The sequence below is a fragment of the Oncorhynchus gorbuscha genome, linkage group LG24 (assembly GCF_021184085.1).
Source record: "Oncorhynchus gorbuscha isolate QuinsamMale2020 ecotype Even-year linkage group LG24, OgorEven_v1.0, whole genome shotgun sequence".
Taxonomy (NCBI): domain Eukaryota; kingdom Metazoa; phylum Chordata; class Actinopteri; order Salmoniformes; family Salmonidae; genus Oncorhynchus; species Oncorhynchus gorbuscha.
The window spans coordinates 15,484,244-15,500,842 of NC_060196.1; the positions used below are offsets into that span (position 1 = coordinate 15,484,244).

Genomic DNA, 16,599 nt, shown 5'->3' on the forward strand with positions numbered 1-16,599 from the left:
CAAAGTTGGAACAGTGACACTTCGGTGAATCAATCAAAGAAATGTATTTATAAAGCCCTTTTAACATCGGCAGGTGTCGCGAAGTGCAGAAACCCAGCCTAAAACCCCAAAGAGCAAGCGATGCAGATGTAGAAACTCTGTAGAACGTTGCAAAGGAGATGAGTTTGGAGGAGCGATTACAGTCATCCACAATAACCAGGTAACTGCAATGTTTGTAACCTGAGGGTTAACAAAAAAAAGGACAAGCTCAGTGCTTAAAGTCCATCATAGGGCTACCTGAACAAATGTAAGCTTGTGAACCTTGTTTACGCACAACACGACTACCCTACAATGTCATTTCACGCCTCTGTCCTCAAGACAGTGACTCGGTCACGCATCTCAAAGTGTAATCCAGACATATTTAGCAGGATTAATCACCCGTCTTATTGTATAATCTGGCGAGGCAGAGGAGGGGGAAGGTAGCGGGGCTGGAGGGGTTTACACTCCTAATTCATATCGGTCGACACGTCCGCGCCAAACGGTAACGCCTGGACTTGTCAGATAAAAGGGGGGGGGAAACTCTCTCTCTCTCTTTTTCTCTTCCTTTCTACTTCTGGCTGCACATTGAAGGTAAGGAGGATAGAGGGATGGGGAGGAGGTCAAGGGCTGTTGACCATTGGCCAAATTGTGCTTGTGTTGTGTTTACGTCAATCGACTGGCTCATCAATAGATACATTTATCCGTTCGCCATTAGGGCGTCATGTGTTGTAGCCCTCTTTGGAATTTCCCCAGAGAGTTTGGGGCAGTGCGAAGTGTACAGTCCGGATGGAAAAGGACAATTACCGGTGGTAACAAACAGGAACTGGCGGACAGACAGGATGCCAGCAGACACCAGGACAGAAGTCACTGAAATGACAACCCGCACCGGAGATTGATTGTGTGGGATTGCGAGACGGCGGTGTACTGGGTGGAAATGACAAGATGTGACCATTGACAGGAGGGTGACGGGGCAGCCAGCAGGACAAGACAATCCACCTCCATCTCCCTCTCCTCTTCTGGACCCCCAGCTCCCCCCCTTCCCTAAACGGTAACGAAGGGGAGTCTGATTTCTGAGTCTTGACACAAAATCGGTGGTGGAGATCGATAGGAAGAGGAGGAGGCAGCCAGTCCTATTGTACCGTGGGTTTTTTTTAAAGACATTGGACGAGAAGAGAGTAGCTGAGCCAATCTGGGCATTGATCTTCTTTTGAATGCAGATGAACAGCAAGGGAACAGGAGGACATTTTTTTTTAAATAGGGAAAAACACTGAAGACGAAAAAGGACAAAGGATGAGACCATCAGCTAACCAGTTCTGGATCACAGCCGGTCTGTGACATCATCCGCATTACCTCTGCTTTAACTCCGCCCCCCCCCTTGGTCCTCCGGTTCGTCATTTCAATTAGCGGGATTAGGATCTGAAATTGCCTGTGTCGACTTGGTGATTGACAGCGATTGGCCACTTAGGGAGCAGCTCATGCTGTCTCTAATGGCTCATGTAGAAGTGTGCGTGTGTCTGTATGTGTGCGTGCGTGTGTCTGTATGTGTGCGTGCGTGTGTACGAACGTGCACGCGTGTGTTTGTTTGTTTACCCTGATGGGTACTTTGCTCATTCAGGAGGAACGCTGTTCTCGAGGCAAACACCAGTTCGGCCTATTGTTAACTATGAATGCGCCACCAAGGAAATTGTATCAATTTAGCTGTGGGTGTGCGCGCAAGCCCCTCATTATCTTGGAATCCACTTTGTACAGTGGAGGCTGGTGAGGGGAGAACGGCTCATAATAATGGCTAGAACGGAGCGAATGGAATGGCATCAAACTATGTGTTTGATGTATTTTGATACCGTTCCACTGATTCCACTCCAGTCATTACCATCAGCTCATCCTCCCCAATGAAGGTGCCCCCGGCCTACTGTGATTTCGAGCATTTATACAGACAATATGGCACTAACTACCAAGTACCAGCCAACTGCTCACACATTCCTATTTCCAGTTGTTTCCAGTCATTCCCTGAACCAGCTATGAGAGAGGAACAACTGTTAAGATAGGCTAGATGGGTGAAACACCCAGAGAGCTCGAGGAGTTAGTAGGAAGACCAAAGATGATCTATAATAAAGATAGCCGAGTGACTGCTCTAACAATGGAAATACATGTCCTCAATGATTGCAGGCAGATCAGGTGTGACCATTCTATCCAATGAGAGGGCAGTTACGCGTGTAAACAACGGGCGCAACAAAGTAGTTTTTCCCAAAGTTGCAGGAATGCATCCACTTACATCAGTACATTTGTAACAGACAAAATCATTCAAAACTTCTATTCGATCAAATAAGCCTCACGTACTTGCTCACGGACCTCCATACGAAAATGGCTTATCTCACGTGGACCGATTTTGGGGCAGAGTAAATCCTCTCGCCTCGTCTCTTCCTTTCTGGTGGAGACAGCATGCTCAGAGAGTTGCAATCAGTACACATCACCTGCGTGCTGCTCGCATTGCTGCTTTCGAAGGAGACAATCTCGCTCTCCTGTAATATTGCTGGACTGAAAAGGGGGTTCTGGTTTGCGCGGTGGGGCACATTAGGTGGTTAATTGTAATTTATAGGGCCTACCTGTTCTGCTTTACTCATCTCCTTATGATCTGTGATCCCTGGGCAGGAGAAGGCAGACTAACACTGCCTTGTTGGCGTGTGTCTCTGCACATCACATGTCTTCAACATCCGTACAACACATGTTCAAACGAGGGGCATTAAGGCACAACTTTATGAGCATCTGAGATGGTCGGGGGGTGTGAAGGTGTTCTGTTTGACGTGTCCGTGCCAACTGTCTAAGAGGCAGCCTTTCATCCCGGGCCCTAGTTCTAACAACACAGTGCGATGACAAGGCATTAATCTGTCACTCAAACGTGCAGCCATAAGTCTCTCTGTCTTCCTCTCGCTCTCTACCTCCCTCACTCTTTCTCTTTCTCTTCTGCATCTCTCTCTCTCTCTCTCTTCTGCATCCCTCTCTCTCTCTCTCTCTCTCTCTCTCTCTCTCTCTCTCTCTCTCTCTCTCTCTCTCTCTCTCCCTCTCTCCCTCTCTCCCTCTCTCTTCTGCATCTCTCTCTTTCTCTTCTGCATATCTCTCTCTCTCTTCCTTCTGCATCTCTCTCTCTCTCTCCCTCTCTCTCTCTCTCTCTCTCTCTCTCTCTCTCTCTCTCTCTCTCTCTCTCCTCTCTCTCTCTCTCTCTTCTGCATCTCTCTCTCTCTATTCTGCATCTCTCTTTCTCTTCTGCATCTCTCTCTCTCTCTTCTGCATCTCTCTCTCTCTCTCTCTCCATCTCTCTCTCTCTCTCTCTCTCTCTCTCTCTCTCTCTCTCTCTCTCTCTCTCTCTCTCTCTCTCTCTCTCTCTCTCTCTCTCTCTCTCTCTCTCTCTCTCTCTCTCTCTCTCTCTCTCTCTCTCTCTCTCTCTCTCTCTCTCTCCCTCTCTCTCCTCTCTCTTCTGCATCTCTCTCTCTCTTCTGCATCTCTCTCTCTTTCTTCTGCATCTCTCTCTCTCTTCTGCATCTCTCTCTCTTTCTTCTGCATCTCTCTCTCTCTTCTGCATCTCTCTCTCTCTCTTCTGCATCTCTCTCTCTTTCTTCTGCATCTCTCTCTCTCTCCTGCATCTCTCTCTTTCTCTTCTGCATCTCTCTCTCTCTCTCTTCTGCATCTCTCTCTCTCTCTCTCTCTCTCTCTCTCTCTCTCTCTCTCTTCTGCATCTCTCTCTCTCTCCCTCTCTCTCTCTCTCTCTCTTTTTCTCTTCTGCATCTCTCTCTCTCTCTCTTCTGCATCTCACTCTCTCTCCCTCTCTCTCTCTCTCTCTCTCTCTCTCTCCTCTGCATCTCTCTCTCTCTTCTGCATCTCTCTCTCTCTTCTGCATCTCTCTCTTCTGCATCTCTCTCTCTCTCTCTCTCTCTCTCTCTCTCTCTCTCTCTCTCTCTCTCTCTCTCTCTCTCTCTCTCTCTCTCCAATTTGCTTTATTGGCTTGAAGTAGCAATGTACATATTGCCAAAGCTTACTTTGGAGATTTAGTGTAATAACATAATTCAAATAATAATTGAGATTGTCAACGGGACAACAGTAACAACAATAATCAAGGGTCAAAATAACCATACGTTGAACAAAAACAATGGCATAAAGGACATGTGCAGGTCGGTTGGTCTGTCAGACACTGTCCCTAATCTTATGGCAGGCAGCAATGTATAGCGCTGCCAACCCACAGCTCTCTGCGTCCTCCCCCAACAGGACAGGTAGCCTATTCTCATCAGAGTGGCCTTTTGTCAGGAAATGCAGCGCTGTCTCATGTTCTGCTGTAGTGCAGGGGTAGCACAGCCTTTCCTCTATAGGGAGCCAGGTTTTCCTGTGTCTACCCTTCTCAATGGCAAGGCTGTACTCACTGAGCCTGTACTTTGTCAAGGTTTTTCTACGTTTTTGATCAGTAACCATGGTCAAATAGTTTGACACGGTGTGCTGTCGATTTAGGGCCAGATAGCACTGCATTTTGCTTTGTGCTTATGTTTCCCAACAAGTGAATTACTTTTTTTTTGACTGTGTTGTAATTTGTTTTATTCTGATTGATTGGATGTTCTGGTCCTGAGGCTTCAGTGTGTTAGTAGAACAGGTTTGTGAACTCAGCCCCAGGATCAGCTGTATGAGGGGGCTCTTTTCCTTGCTGGCATTGCAGGGCTTGGTAACTATATTTTAGAGTATATTTTAGATGTTTCCAAAACTTAAATGCTATTTTTTGAGTTTTTATTATTGGTGGATATTGGCCTAATTCTGCCACGCATGCATTGTTTGTAGTTTTCCTCTGGACATGTAGGAGAATCTTACAGAACACTGCATGCTGGGTTTCAATGGGGTGTTTGTCCCATTGGGTGGAATCTTGTTTTGCAGGTGGACCCCACACCTCGCTGCCATAAAGTGCAATTGGTTCAATGACACATTCAATTAGTTTTCGCCGAACATAGTTAAATAGTTATTTCAATTTGAATGTGTTTTTTTGAAATGGTGTAGAATGCCCTGCGTGCTTTCTCTCTCAGTTGATTCACTGCCTCATGAAAGTGTTCAGATGAGCTTACTTTTAAACCTAAGGTATTGTAGTGTGTGCAGTACTCGATATATTGTGTACTTCCCTGAGGTCTGGATCTTCTCTGGAAAATCATAATTTTTTATTTTTGGGGGTTTTACTGCCAGAGCCCAGGTCTGGTAGTACTGCTCTAGCAGGTCCAGGCTCTGCTGTAGGTCATGTGCTATGGGTGACAGCAGGCACAGGTCATCTGCAAAGAGCAGGCATTTAACCTCTGAATTGTGGAGACTAACACCAGGGGTTGAGTATTTTTCTAGAATAGTGGCCAATTCATTGATGTAAATATTGAAGAGTGCAGGGCTCAGATTGCAACCCTGGCAAAGGCGTTGCCCCTGGTTAAAGAATATCTCTCTCTCCCTCTCCCTTTCCCTTTCCCTTTCCCTTTCCCTCTCCCTCTCCCTCTCCCTCTCCCTCTCCCTCTCCCTCTCCCTTTCCCTCTCCCTCTCCCTCTCCCTTTCCCTTTCCCTTTCCCTTTCCCTTTCCCTTTCCCTCTCCCTTTCCCTCTCCCTCTCCCTCTCCCTCTCCCTCTCCCTTCCCTCTCCCTTTCCCTTTCCCTTTCCCTCTCCCTCTCCCTCTCCCTCTCCCTTTCCCTCTCCCTTTCCCTCTCCCTCTCCCTCTCCCTTTCCCTCTCCCTCTCCCTTTCCCTCTCCCTTTCCCTTTCCCTTTCCCTCTCCCTCCCCCTTTCCCTCTCCCTCTCCCTTTCCCTCTCCCTCTCCCTCTCCCTCTCCCTCTCCCTTTCCCTTTCCCTTTCCCTCTCCCTTTCCCTTTCCCTCTCCCTCTCCCTCTCCCTCTCCCTCTCCCTCTCCCTCTCCCTCTCCCTTTCCCTCTCCCTTTCCCTTTCCCTTTCCCTCTCCCTTTCCCTCTCCCTCTCCCTCTCCCTTTCCCTTTCCCTTTCCCTCTCCCTTTCCCTTTCCCTTTCCCTCTCCATCTCCCTTTCCCTTTCCCTTTCCCTCTCCCTCTCCCTCTCCCTTTCCCTTTCCCTTTCCCTCTCCCTCTCCCTTTCCCTTTCCCTCTCCATCTCCATTTCCCTTTCCCTCTCCCTCTCCCTCTCCCTTTCAATTTCCCTCTCCCTCTCCCTCTCCCTCTCCCTCCCCCTTTCCCTCTCCCTCTCCCTTTCCCTCTCCCTCTCCCTCTCCCTTTCCCTTTCTCTTTCCCTCTCCCTCTCCCTTTCCCTTTCCCTCTCCATCTCCCTTTCCCTCTCCCTTTCCCTTTCCCTTTCCCTCTCCCTCCCCCTTTCCCTCTCCCTCTCCCTCTCCCTTTCCCTTTCCCTTTCCCTCTCCCTCTCCCTTTCCCTCTCCCTCTCCCTCTCCCTCTCCCTTTCCCTCTCCCTTTCCCTTTCCCTCTCCCTCCCCCTTTCCCTCTCCCTCTCCCTTTCCCTCTCCCTCTCCCTCTCCCTTTCCCTTTCCCTTTCCCTTTCCCTTTCCCTCTCCCTCTCCCTCTCCCTTTCCCTTTCCCTCTCCATCTCCTTTCCCTTTCCCTCTCCCTCTCCCTTTCCCTTTCCCTCTCCATCTCCCTTTCCCTTTCCCTCTCCCTCTCCCTCTCCCTTTCAATCTCCCTTTCCCTCTCCCTTTCCCTTTCCCTTTCCCTTTCCCTTTCCCTTTCCCTTTCCCTTTCCCTTTCCCTCTCCCTCTCCCTCTCCCTCTCCCTCTCCCTTTCCCTTCCCTCTCCCTCTCCCTTTCCCTCTCCATCTCCCTCTCCCTCTCCCTCTCTCCCTCAGCATGTCTCAGAAAGGGACAAAAAAGGGAGGAGCGCCCTCACCCAGAGCGAGGTAAGTGAGACCCACTCGCAAAGATAACTGTGATGACACAATGGCAAAGATGATAATGTTGATAAAGATGAAGTCAGACCCTTTTGTCCTATTCTCCTTCTCTCCGTCCCCTAAAAGCACGTCATCAAACACCTCCTCTGGACACGGGACCCCTGGGCGCCCCGCGCTCCGCCAGCCCAAGTCAGGAGAAAATGGCAACAGCTCCAAGAGCGGCAGGAGCCACAGTCAGGGCTCTGTAGCAGCTGTCTACCTATCCTACCTCAACACTCTCTTTGGACAGGTCAGTAACACTGTCGCCTTTTTAGACCTCTGGGGTGATTTACAGTTTTGATGCAAAGCAACCTGGACACAGATCCATAAACCAACTGAAAATGAAAAACAACCATATTTCTCACATCTCAATTCCCTTTCCTCGACCCCAAGCTGACACGAATATATCAGAGAATTGGCAACAACCCCTACTCAATACTGACTCTTAACATAAGGGTCCCCCAGGGGTGTGTCCTCAGTCCTCTGCGGTACTTCCTGTTCACCCACGATTGCGTGGCTTTGCACGACACAAACTCCATCATCAAGTTTGCTGAGGACACCACGGTTGTAGGCCTGATAACCAATGTCCTGACCGGTTCCATCGCGACCTGGTATGAGAATTGCTCCGTCCACGACCGCAAGGCCCTCGAGCATGTGGTGAAGACAGCCCAGTGCATCACTGGGACCGTGCTTCCAACCATCCAGGTTATTTACTCGAAACGGCACATGAGGAAGGCCCACAGCCATGAGCTGTTCACTCCCATGGGGAAGATGGTATGTGTGCTACACACACATCAAACGGATGCAACCAGACCTAATTTGATTGCTAAATACTGCACAATTGAAACAATTGTCCCCCAATCACCCCTTTCCCAATACACGTGTAAATATGATCAATTGTGCCTTCCTGTATTATACTCATGATAACAGCGTCGTTCTATTCTACTGAGCCATTTACTTTAAGTTTGTATTCTTATCTTGGATTATTTCGTATTGTTGTTGCATTGTCCAGAAGGAACCTGCAAGTAAGCATTTGGTTGAACGGCGTATACCATGCGCATCCTCTACTGACAACTAATAAAACGTGAAACTCAAGGAACATCGTGGGTAAAATCGGTCACAAAAACACAACAACAAAAAACATGACAATCAAAAGCGTGATGAGCACTAAAGCAGTTTGGATAAAGCACAAACAGATTGACATCCAGGCTACCACAACCCAATTTCCCCAATTAGCAGCCGTATCTCTGCCCAAGTACCTCCCTTGGCCCACCTTGCCCTTGCAGTGACATTGCCATAGAGTATTTGGTTTTTCTGTGCTTGAACACATACAGTGAGAGGAGGTTACCCCACCCCATAGCATTCTAATCCCTGCCTCGGCGCAAGTATTAATAACGCCGTTAGCAAGGCTCACTGTCGTCCTTCATTAGCCATAATGAGAACAGAGAGACAGACAAACAGACACAGTCCAGATGAATATGTTAGACAGTGAGACAGAGATATAGACATGTGTAAGGCAGAATGTATGGCATTTTTGCCGCCAATTTCTTAACGTGAGTTTTAACGCACATTTGTTTGTGTATTGTGTGTGTGTGTGTGTGTGTGTGTGTGTGTGTGTGTGTGTGTGTGTGTGTGTGTGTGTGTGTGTGTGTGTGTGTGTGTGTGTGTGTGTGTGTGTGTGTGTGTGTGTGTGTGTGTGTGTGTGTGTGTGTGTGTGTGTGTGTGTGTGTGTGTGTGTGTGTGTGTGTGTGTTCTTCATGCGTGTGTGTGTACACTGACTGTCCGTGTGTGCTCTTTTGTGTGTTCATTATGTCCAATGTTTATTTCAACATTTTGCTCAGCCACCCATGTGAAAGCAAGTAGATTGGAATGAATTGTTAATGGGTCTGTGTATTGACTGATGATTGGAAACTTGACTTTGGGCATACTTTCTAATCTTCTCGTGATGAGTAAATCAAATGAATGTGTGCCGATCCTTGCCATCTAAATGTGTCCTTGTGTACGCCAGAATCTCCTCTACCGTGAGCACAGGAGCACGTAGCGTGTCTGTACACCGTTGGCTATTATATTGTTTTTACGACGCCTGGCCATTTTGATAGGGTATTATGTGTTTTACATTGGCTAGTTGATGCTGTTCTACTCTTTAGAAATAAATAAAAAACTATAAGATGGCATTCAACGTTTGCAACAAGTTATGCATAGTCACATGGGGTGTTCAAAGACTAGGCTTCTACCTAAGTATGTCATCAAAGTACAATTTGGGGGAGTTTATAAATTGCAGGTGCTTTACATTTGTAGAGTGACCTTTAACAGTAGCCTAGATGAACAACATCCCTTTGGCCTGAGTTTTGTATTTAATTTAACCTTAACCAGGAAGTTCCGTTGAGGTCAGAGGACCTCTTTCCCAAGGGAGACCTGCGAATGCGTTGTGTTTGTGTCTGCTGCTGACCTTTGGCATGACCTGCAAACATTAAGCTTGACCCTGATATGTCTGCCGCAATGTGATCCACATGTGTACTGTAGCATGTTTCCTTAGCATCCTGTGTTTTGTAACGCTTGTATCCCATTTTATAGCATCATCCTTCCTGTAATGTCCATTGCGCACATCTTTCTGCCTAAAAACTTTATGTAGACCCATACGAATTCTTATAGGGCAGCAGAGTTGCTAGCCATTTCCACAATTATCCTTGATGAAATGTGCCATTCATGTACGTCATTGATATGTATGACAGCATACTTAAATGTGGCGAACATGTCTCGTATGTGTCTTTTGAGCTACCTGTAGGCTGTCTGTACAGCCTGGTCTCATAGACTAGACATAACATAGTAAACGTAAATCTGGGATACTCATATTAGTTTGTTTTACATTTGGTGTGGTTACATAAGACAGATGGTTGCTTAAGGCAAAACCGAAACCTGGGTGGATATGTGGGCATATAACATGAACATCTAGCAACCCAAAGGTTGCGAGTTCGAATCCCATCATGGACAACTTAAGTTTTTGAGCTAATTAGCAACTTTTCAATTACTTACTACTTTTTTGCTACCCTTCCCCTAACCGTTTAACCTAACTCCTAAACTTAACCCTAACCCACAACTCTAACCCCTAGAATACCTAACATTAGCCAGCTAGCTAACGTTAGCCACCTAGCTAGAATTTTTGCAAATTTGTAACATATTGTATGCTTTGCAATTTCGTAACATACAATACGAATTGTAATTCATACCATATCATGCGAAGTGGGTGATGGACATCCACAAATGAATACATGCCATACAAAATGTAACATACAGAATAATACGAAATGCTCTGAGACCAGGTTGATCTGTATTCTGCTCCAATGCAAGTTAGCCTTCGTGCTACCAAAATTCAGTGTTGTTTGCATGCTATATGCCTTTCTGTTTCTCCTAGCCTGTGGGGCCTGTCTTTGTGGAAGAAAGATTCAATGTTATAAGCATCTTACATGTTCTATAATGGATCTACAATAGCCTATATGTGCTGAGGGAGTTCAACTTCACTTGTTGCCATTTCTAGCCTGTGTCACTGCAACACAGATAGAAAGACATGAAGCACAACATATCATTTTCTACTCAATAATTCCGTCTGCATTCCAGTGGGATCCGCAGATGGATCTAGCATGCCGTTGTTTTCTATCTAGCCTACAGGCCCATCTGTGAGTTCAGTAAGACTCATTGACTTTAGCATGTTTCTGCCTCTAGTCTTCTGAGAACTGTGAATTGTCCCAGTGCTCTGAGCTTTGCCTGGCCTTACCACCCGCCACAGTCATAATATATCTGCCATGACTAAGGGTGCATACATATATATACAGCGCATTCAGAAAGTATTCAGATCCCTTCCCTTTTCAACATTTTGTTATGTTACAGCCTTATTCTAAAATGTATTCAATAAAGTGTTTACTCATCAATCTACACACAATACCCCATAATGATGAAGTGAAAACTAATTTTTAGACATATTTTCAAATGTATTATACATTTAAAAAACAGAAATACCTTATTTACATAAGTATTCAGACCTTTCGCTATGAGACTTGATATTGAGGTCAGTTGCATCCTGTTTCCATTGATCATCCTTTGAGAGGTTTCTTCAACTTGATTGGAGTCCACCCGTGGGAAATGCAATTGATTAGACAAGAGGTCGGAGGAATTGTCCATAGAGCTCCAAGACAGGATTGTGTCGAGGCACAGAGCTGTGGAAGGTTACCAAAACACACAGTGGCCTCCATCATTCTTAAATGGAAGAAGTTTAGAACAACCTAGACTCTTCCTGGAGCTGGCTGCCTGGCCAAACTGAGCAATCGGGGGAGAAGGGTCTTGGTCAGGGAGTTGACCAATAACCCGATGGTCACTCTGACAGAGCTCCAGAGTTCCTCTGTGGAGATGGGAGAACCTCCAAAAGGTCAACCATCGCTGCAGGACTCCGCCAATCACACCTTTCTGGTAGAGTGGCCAGACAACAGCCACTCCACAGTAAAGGGCACATGACAGCCCGCTTGGAGTTTGCCAAAAGGCACCTAAAGGACTCTCAGACCATGAAAAACAAGATTCTCTGGTCTGATGAAACCAAGATTGAACTCTTTGGTCTGAATACCAAGCATCACGTCTGGAGGACACCTGGCACCATCCCTACGGTGAAACATGGTGGTGGCAGCATCATGTTGTGGGGATGTTTTTCACCAGCAGGGACTGGGAGACTAGTCAGGATTGAGGGAAAGATGAACATAGCAAAATCGAGAGAAATCCTTGATTAAAACTTGCTCCAGAGCGCTCAGGACCTCAGACTGGGTCGAAGGTTCACCATCCAATAGTACAACGACCTTAAGTACACAGCCAAGAAAACGCAAGAGTAGCTTAGGGACAAGTCTCTGAATGTCCTTGAATGGCCCAGCCAGACTTAAACCCGGACTTAAACCCGATTGAACATCTCGAGACCGGACTTAAAGCTGATCTCGAGATCTGAAAATAGCTGTGCATTAATATGGAGTTGGTCCCCCCTTTGTTGCTATAACAGCCTCCACTATTCTGGGAAGGCTTTCCACTAGATGTTGGAACATTGCTGCATTGTTGGAACACAGCCACAATAGCATTTTAGAGGTTGACACTGACCTGACCAATGGTGTTCAATGGGGTTGAAGTCAGGGCTCTGTGTAGGTCAGTCAAGTTCTTCCAAATTGATCTTGACAAACCATTTATGTATGGACCTCACTTTGTGCATGGGTTATTGTCATGCTGAAACAGGAAAGGGCCTTCCCCAAACTGTTGCCACAAAGTTGGAAGTACAGAATTGTCTAGACTGTCATTGTATGCTGTAGCATTAAGATTTCCCTTCACTGGAACCAACGTAACTAGCCGTTGACATCCGCCAAACCCAGATTCGTCCGTCTGACTGCCAGTTGGTAAAGCGTGAATCATCACTCAGAGAATAGATTTCGCCAGTAAAGAGACCAATCTCATCCAAAAAGTTGACTCAAGTTTGCGAAGAAGCACCTGGATGATCATCTGACTTAAAATTGCTTCAAAATCAGTCAATGTTCAAATATTGCTGTCTATCAATTTATTTATTTTTTAAATTGTACCTTTATTTAACCAGGCAAGTCAGTTAAGAACACATTCTTATTTTCAATGACGGCCTGGGAACAGTGGGTTAACTGCCTGTTCAGGGGCAGAACGACAGATTTGTACCTTGTCAGCTCGGGGGTTTGAACACGCAACCTTCCGGTTACTAGTCCAACGCTCTAACCACCAGGCTACGCTGCCGCCCCAATGATTCCCAACCAAATTGACTGAGCTTGTGTAATTTGGACAAATCCAGTACAGTATGTTTCCCTAAGAGTTGTAGAAAGTCTAATCTTATTCAAAATGATTCACAGCTGTAACGGCAGCCAAAGGCTCTTCCATAAGGATTCATTCTGGGGTGTGAAGACATATGTTGCCAACACATTTTCTTCATTTTTTTTAAACATAATTTGGAAAATGATCAATAAATATCTTTCACTTTGAAAACGTGGAGAAGGTTGTTTCGATATGTAGGGGGGGGGATCCAACGCAGTGCCTTTTTAGATGTCATTTTCAGGCAGCAAATCGGGCTAAAGGCACGCATCCACTAAGCGCCGGAGTCTGAAATGATTGATACCCTTGATAAAGATGAGCAATAATGACTGTATAAAATACATACTTCAAATACTGAGCTACAGTATATTTATTGTATGCTCAAAATAGTACATCTTCTTCTCAAAAAGGTAAGGGTACAAAGGATTCTAATTCTTATGAAAGAAAGTCGTCAAAAGTTGAGTATTTGGTCCCGTATTCCTAGCACGCAATGACATAAACTTGTTGGATGCATTTGCAATAGAAATTAATGGTAAATAACATATTCTGTCATTTCGGAGTCACTTTTATTGTAAAAAAAAATCATATCATATGTTTCTAAACACTTCTACGTGAATGTGGACGCTACCATGATTACGGATAATCCTGAAAGAATCGTGAATAATGATGAGTGAGAAAATTACAGAGGGTCAAAGATCAGACCCCCAAGACAGGTAACCTTCCATGTTCTTGGTAATGGGGAGAGGTTAGCATGTCTTGAGGGCATGATCTTGTAACCAACGAGCATCCATGTTTGTTGAGTCACAAGCTTGATGGAGTCATTGAGTGCTAGAAATATGGGACCAAATACTCAACTTTTGACTATTTTATTTATAAGAATAATCTTTAGGGGTGTCAATAATTGACCTTTTTGAAACAAAATCTTTCTCTGAACAAATTCTACTAGTATAAAATTATATAATTTATATATTTTTTATTCATATAATATATACATTATAGCTTAGTATTGTCATAATGTATTTTATACAGTCATTATTTCTAATCATCTCGGATCCCATGTTTTCAGTGACGGCCACGATTTAGTAGTGCCGGTGCACCGCTGCTAAATAAATATAGAGGGAACACTGGTGTGGCGTCAGAGTGGACTTCTTGTCTCTTATAAAGGGTGGTATTAATTGATGTATGTATATATTAACGACCTGAGATGAGAGTGATATCATGTGTTAATAATTAGTCTGTGTAGGTGCATAGGCAGTGTGTGAGAGAGTGAGAGAGAGAGAGAGAGAGAGAGAGAGAGAGAGAGAGAGAGAGAGAGAGAGAGAGAGAGAGAGAGAGAGAGAGAGAGAGAGAGAGAGAGAGAGAGAGAGAGAGAGAGAGGAAAGAGTGAAAGAGAGTTAGAGAGAATCCGAGAGAAAGATGAGGGAGAGAGAGATGTAGAGAGAGAGGGAGAAAGAGAGAGATGCAGGGATTATCTTGTTAGTTAGAGGTATAAATAACAGTAAATAGAGAGAGATCAATTGAGTAGGACGATACACTGTCAAACATGGAGATATATTCAGAGATCTGATAGGTTGAGAGAGAGGTTGAGAGAGAGGTGAGAGAGGTTGAGAGAGAGGTTGAGAGAAAGGTTGAGAGGTTGAGAGAGAGGTTGAGAGGTTGAGAGAGAGGTTGAGAGGTTGAGAGAGAGGTTGAGAGGTAGAGAGAGAAAATGAGAGAGCGAACGACAGCGAGAGAGAAAATGAAAGAGCGAACGACAGCGAGAGAGGGGGATGAGAGAGCGAACGACAGCGAGAGAGGGGGATGAGAGAGCGAACGACAGCGAGAGAGGGGGATGAGAGGGGGGACGAGAGAGAGAGAGAGAGGGAGAACGATAGAGAAAGAGAGAGGGAGAAGGGGGAATGAGAGAGAGAGGGGGGGTCGAGAGAGAGAGATGGAGGGATGAGAGAGAGAGAGAGAGAGAGAGAGAGAGGGGGTCGAGAGAGAGAGGGGGGGGAGAGAGAGAGAGGGGGAGAGAGAGAGAGAGAGGGGGAGAGAGAGAGAGAGGGGGAGAGAGAAACAGAGAGGGGGTGAGCGAGAGAGAGAGCATTTTGCACTTTGCGTGTGTGTGTGTGTGTGTGTGTGTGTGTGTGTGTGTGTGTGTGTGTGTGTGTGTGTGTGTGTGTGTGTGTGTGTGTGTGTGTGTGTGTGTGTGTGTGTGTGTGTGTGTGTGTGTGTGTGTGTGTGTGTGTGTGTGTGTGTGTGTGTGTGTGTGTGTGTGTGTGTGTGTGAGCATGAGTGTATTCTTGCACATACTGTGTGTGTATGTCATTGCTCAGATTAGAAAGGCATGTCGTGGAGTAATCCCATTAGGGTCTCTGTCAGGCACGCGGCGGTGGTTGATATGATATGCATGTTACCTTAATACGCTATTAAAAAAATAGATTAAAGTGGGGTGTATTTCTCAAGGGAGTACTCTGCTTTAATGGAGCAGAGATTTACAGAACACACTCGCAGTCTCTCTTAATCTCCGTTCTCTATCTGTTTTACTGCAGGATAGGGAGCTGATGCCTGAGGAGTTGGATGGTAAGTCTTTGTTATTGATGATAGAAATGTACTATGAAAGTGCAGCCCACTGCGTGGGCGAGAGTCCATTTTACCAGTTCACTTAAGGGTAGTGCCAGCGATATGATGACACCCTAGACCCAAACTGTAACAGACCTATATCCATCCTGCCCTGCTTATCTAAAGGCTTCGAAAGCCAAGTTAATAAACAGATCACTGACCATTTCGAATCCCACCGTACCTTCTCCGCTGTGCAATCCGGTTTCTGAGCCGGTAACGGGTGCACCACAGCCACGCTCAAGGTACTAAACGATATCATAACCGACATCAATAAAAGACAGTACTGTGCAGCCGTCTTCATCGACCTGGCAAAGGCTTTCGACTCTGTCAATCACCGTATTCTTATTGCCAGTCTCAATAGCCTTGGTTTCTCAAATGACTGCCTCGCCTGGTTCACCCACTACTTTGCAGACAGAGTTCAGTGTGTCAGATCGGAGGGCATGTTTTCCGGACCTCTGGCAGTCTCTATGGGGGTGCCACAGGGTTCAATTCTCGGGCTGACTCCATTTTCTCTGTATATATCAATGATGTCGGTCTTGCTGCGGGCAATTCCCTGATCCACCTCTACGCAGACGACACCATTCTGTATACTTCTGGCCTTTCCCTGGACACTGTGCTATCTATCCTCCAAACGAGCTTCAATGCCAAACAACACTCCTTCCATGGCCTCCAACTGCTCTTAAACGCTAGTAAAACCAAATGCATGCTTTTCAACTGTTCGCTGCCGCCCGCCCGACTAGCATCACCACCCTGGACGGTTCCGACCTAGAATATGTGGACAACTATAAATACATAGGTGTCTGGCTAGACTGTAAACTCTCCTTCCAGACTCATAATGAACATCTCCAATCCAAAATCAAATCTAGAATCGGCTTTCTATTTCGCAACAAAGTATCCCTCACTCACGCCACCAAACGTACCCTTGTACAACTGACGATCCTACCGATCCTCGACTTTGGCGATGTCATCTACAAAATAGTTTCCAATACTCTACTCAGCAAACTGGATGCAGTCTATCACAGTGCCATCCGTTTCGTTACCAAATCACTTTATACCACCCACCACTGCGACCTGTATGCTCTAGTCGGCAGGCCCTCGCTACATATTCGTCGCCAAACCCACTGGCTCCAGGTCATCTATAAGTCTATGCTAGGTAAAACTCTGCCTTATCTCAGTTCACTCGTCATGATAACAACACCCACCCGTAGCACACATTCCAGCAGGTATATCT

General features: G+C 46.0%; 1 protein-coding gene across 2 annotated transcripts in view; it reads left to right on the forward strand.

Annotated features, from left to right (window-relative positions):
- The first annotated feature begins 467 nt into the window (after positions 1-467).
- The window catches only part of cabp4 (calcium binding protein 4), a 29,023-nt gene continuing 12,891 nt past the window's right edge, over positions 468-16,599 (forward strand). The window contains exons 1-4 of one of the 2 annotated variants that reach the window (XM_046326237.1): positions 468-609; positions 6,837-6,887; positions 7,005-7,167; positions 15,299-15,329. In XM_046326237.1, the coding sequence (XP_046182193.1) occupies positions 6,838-6,887; positions 7,005-7,167; positions 15,299-15,329 (244 nt within the window). In that variant the 5' untranslated portion in view covers positions 468-609; position 6,837. Of the gene's footprint in view, positions 610-649; positions 1,346-6,836; positions 6,888-7,004; positions 7,168-15,298; positions 15,330-16,599 lie in introns of those variants that run through there. The other variant, XM_046326239.1, reaches the window with a different exon arrangement.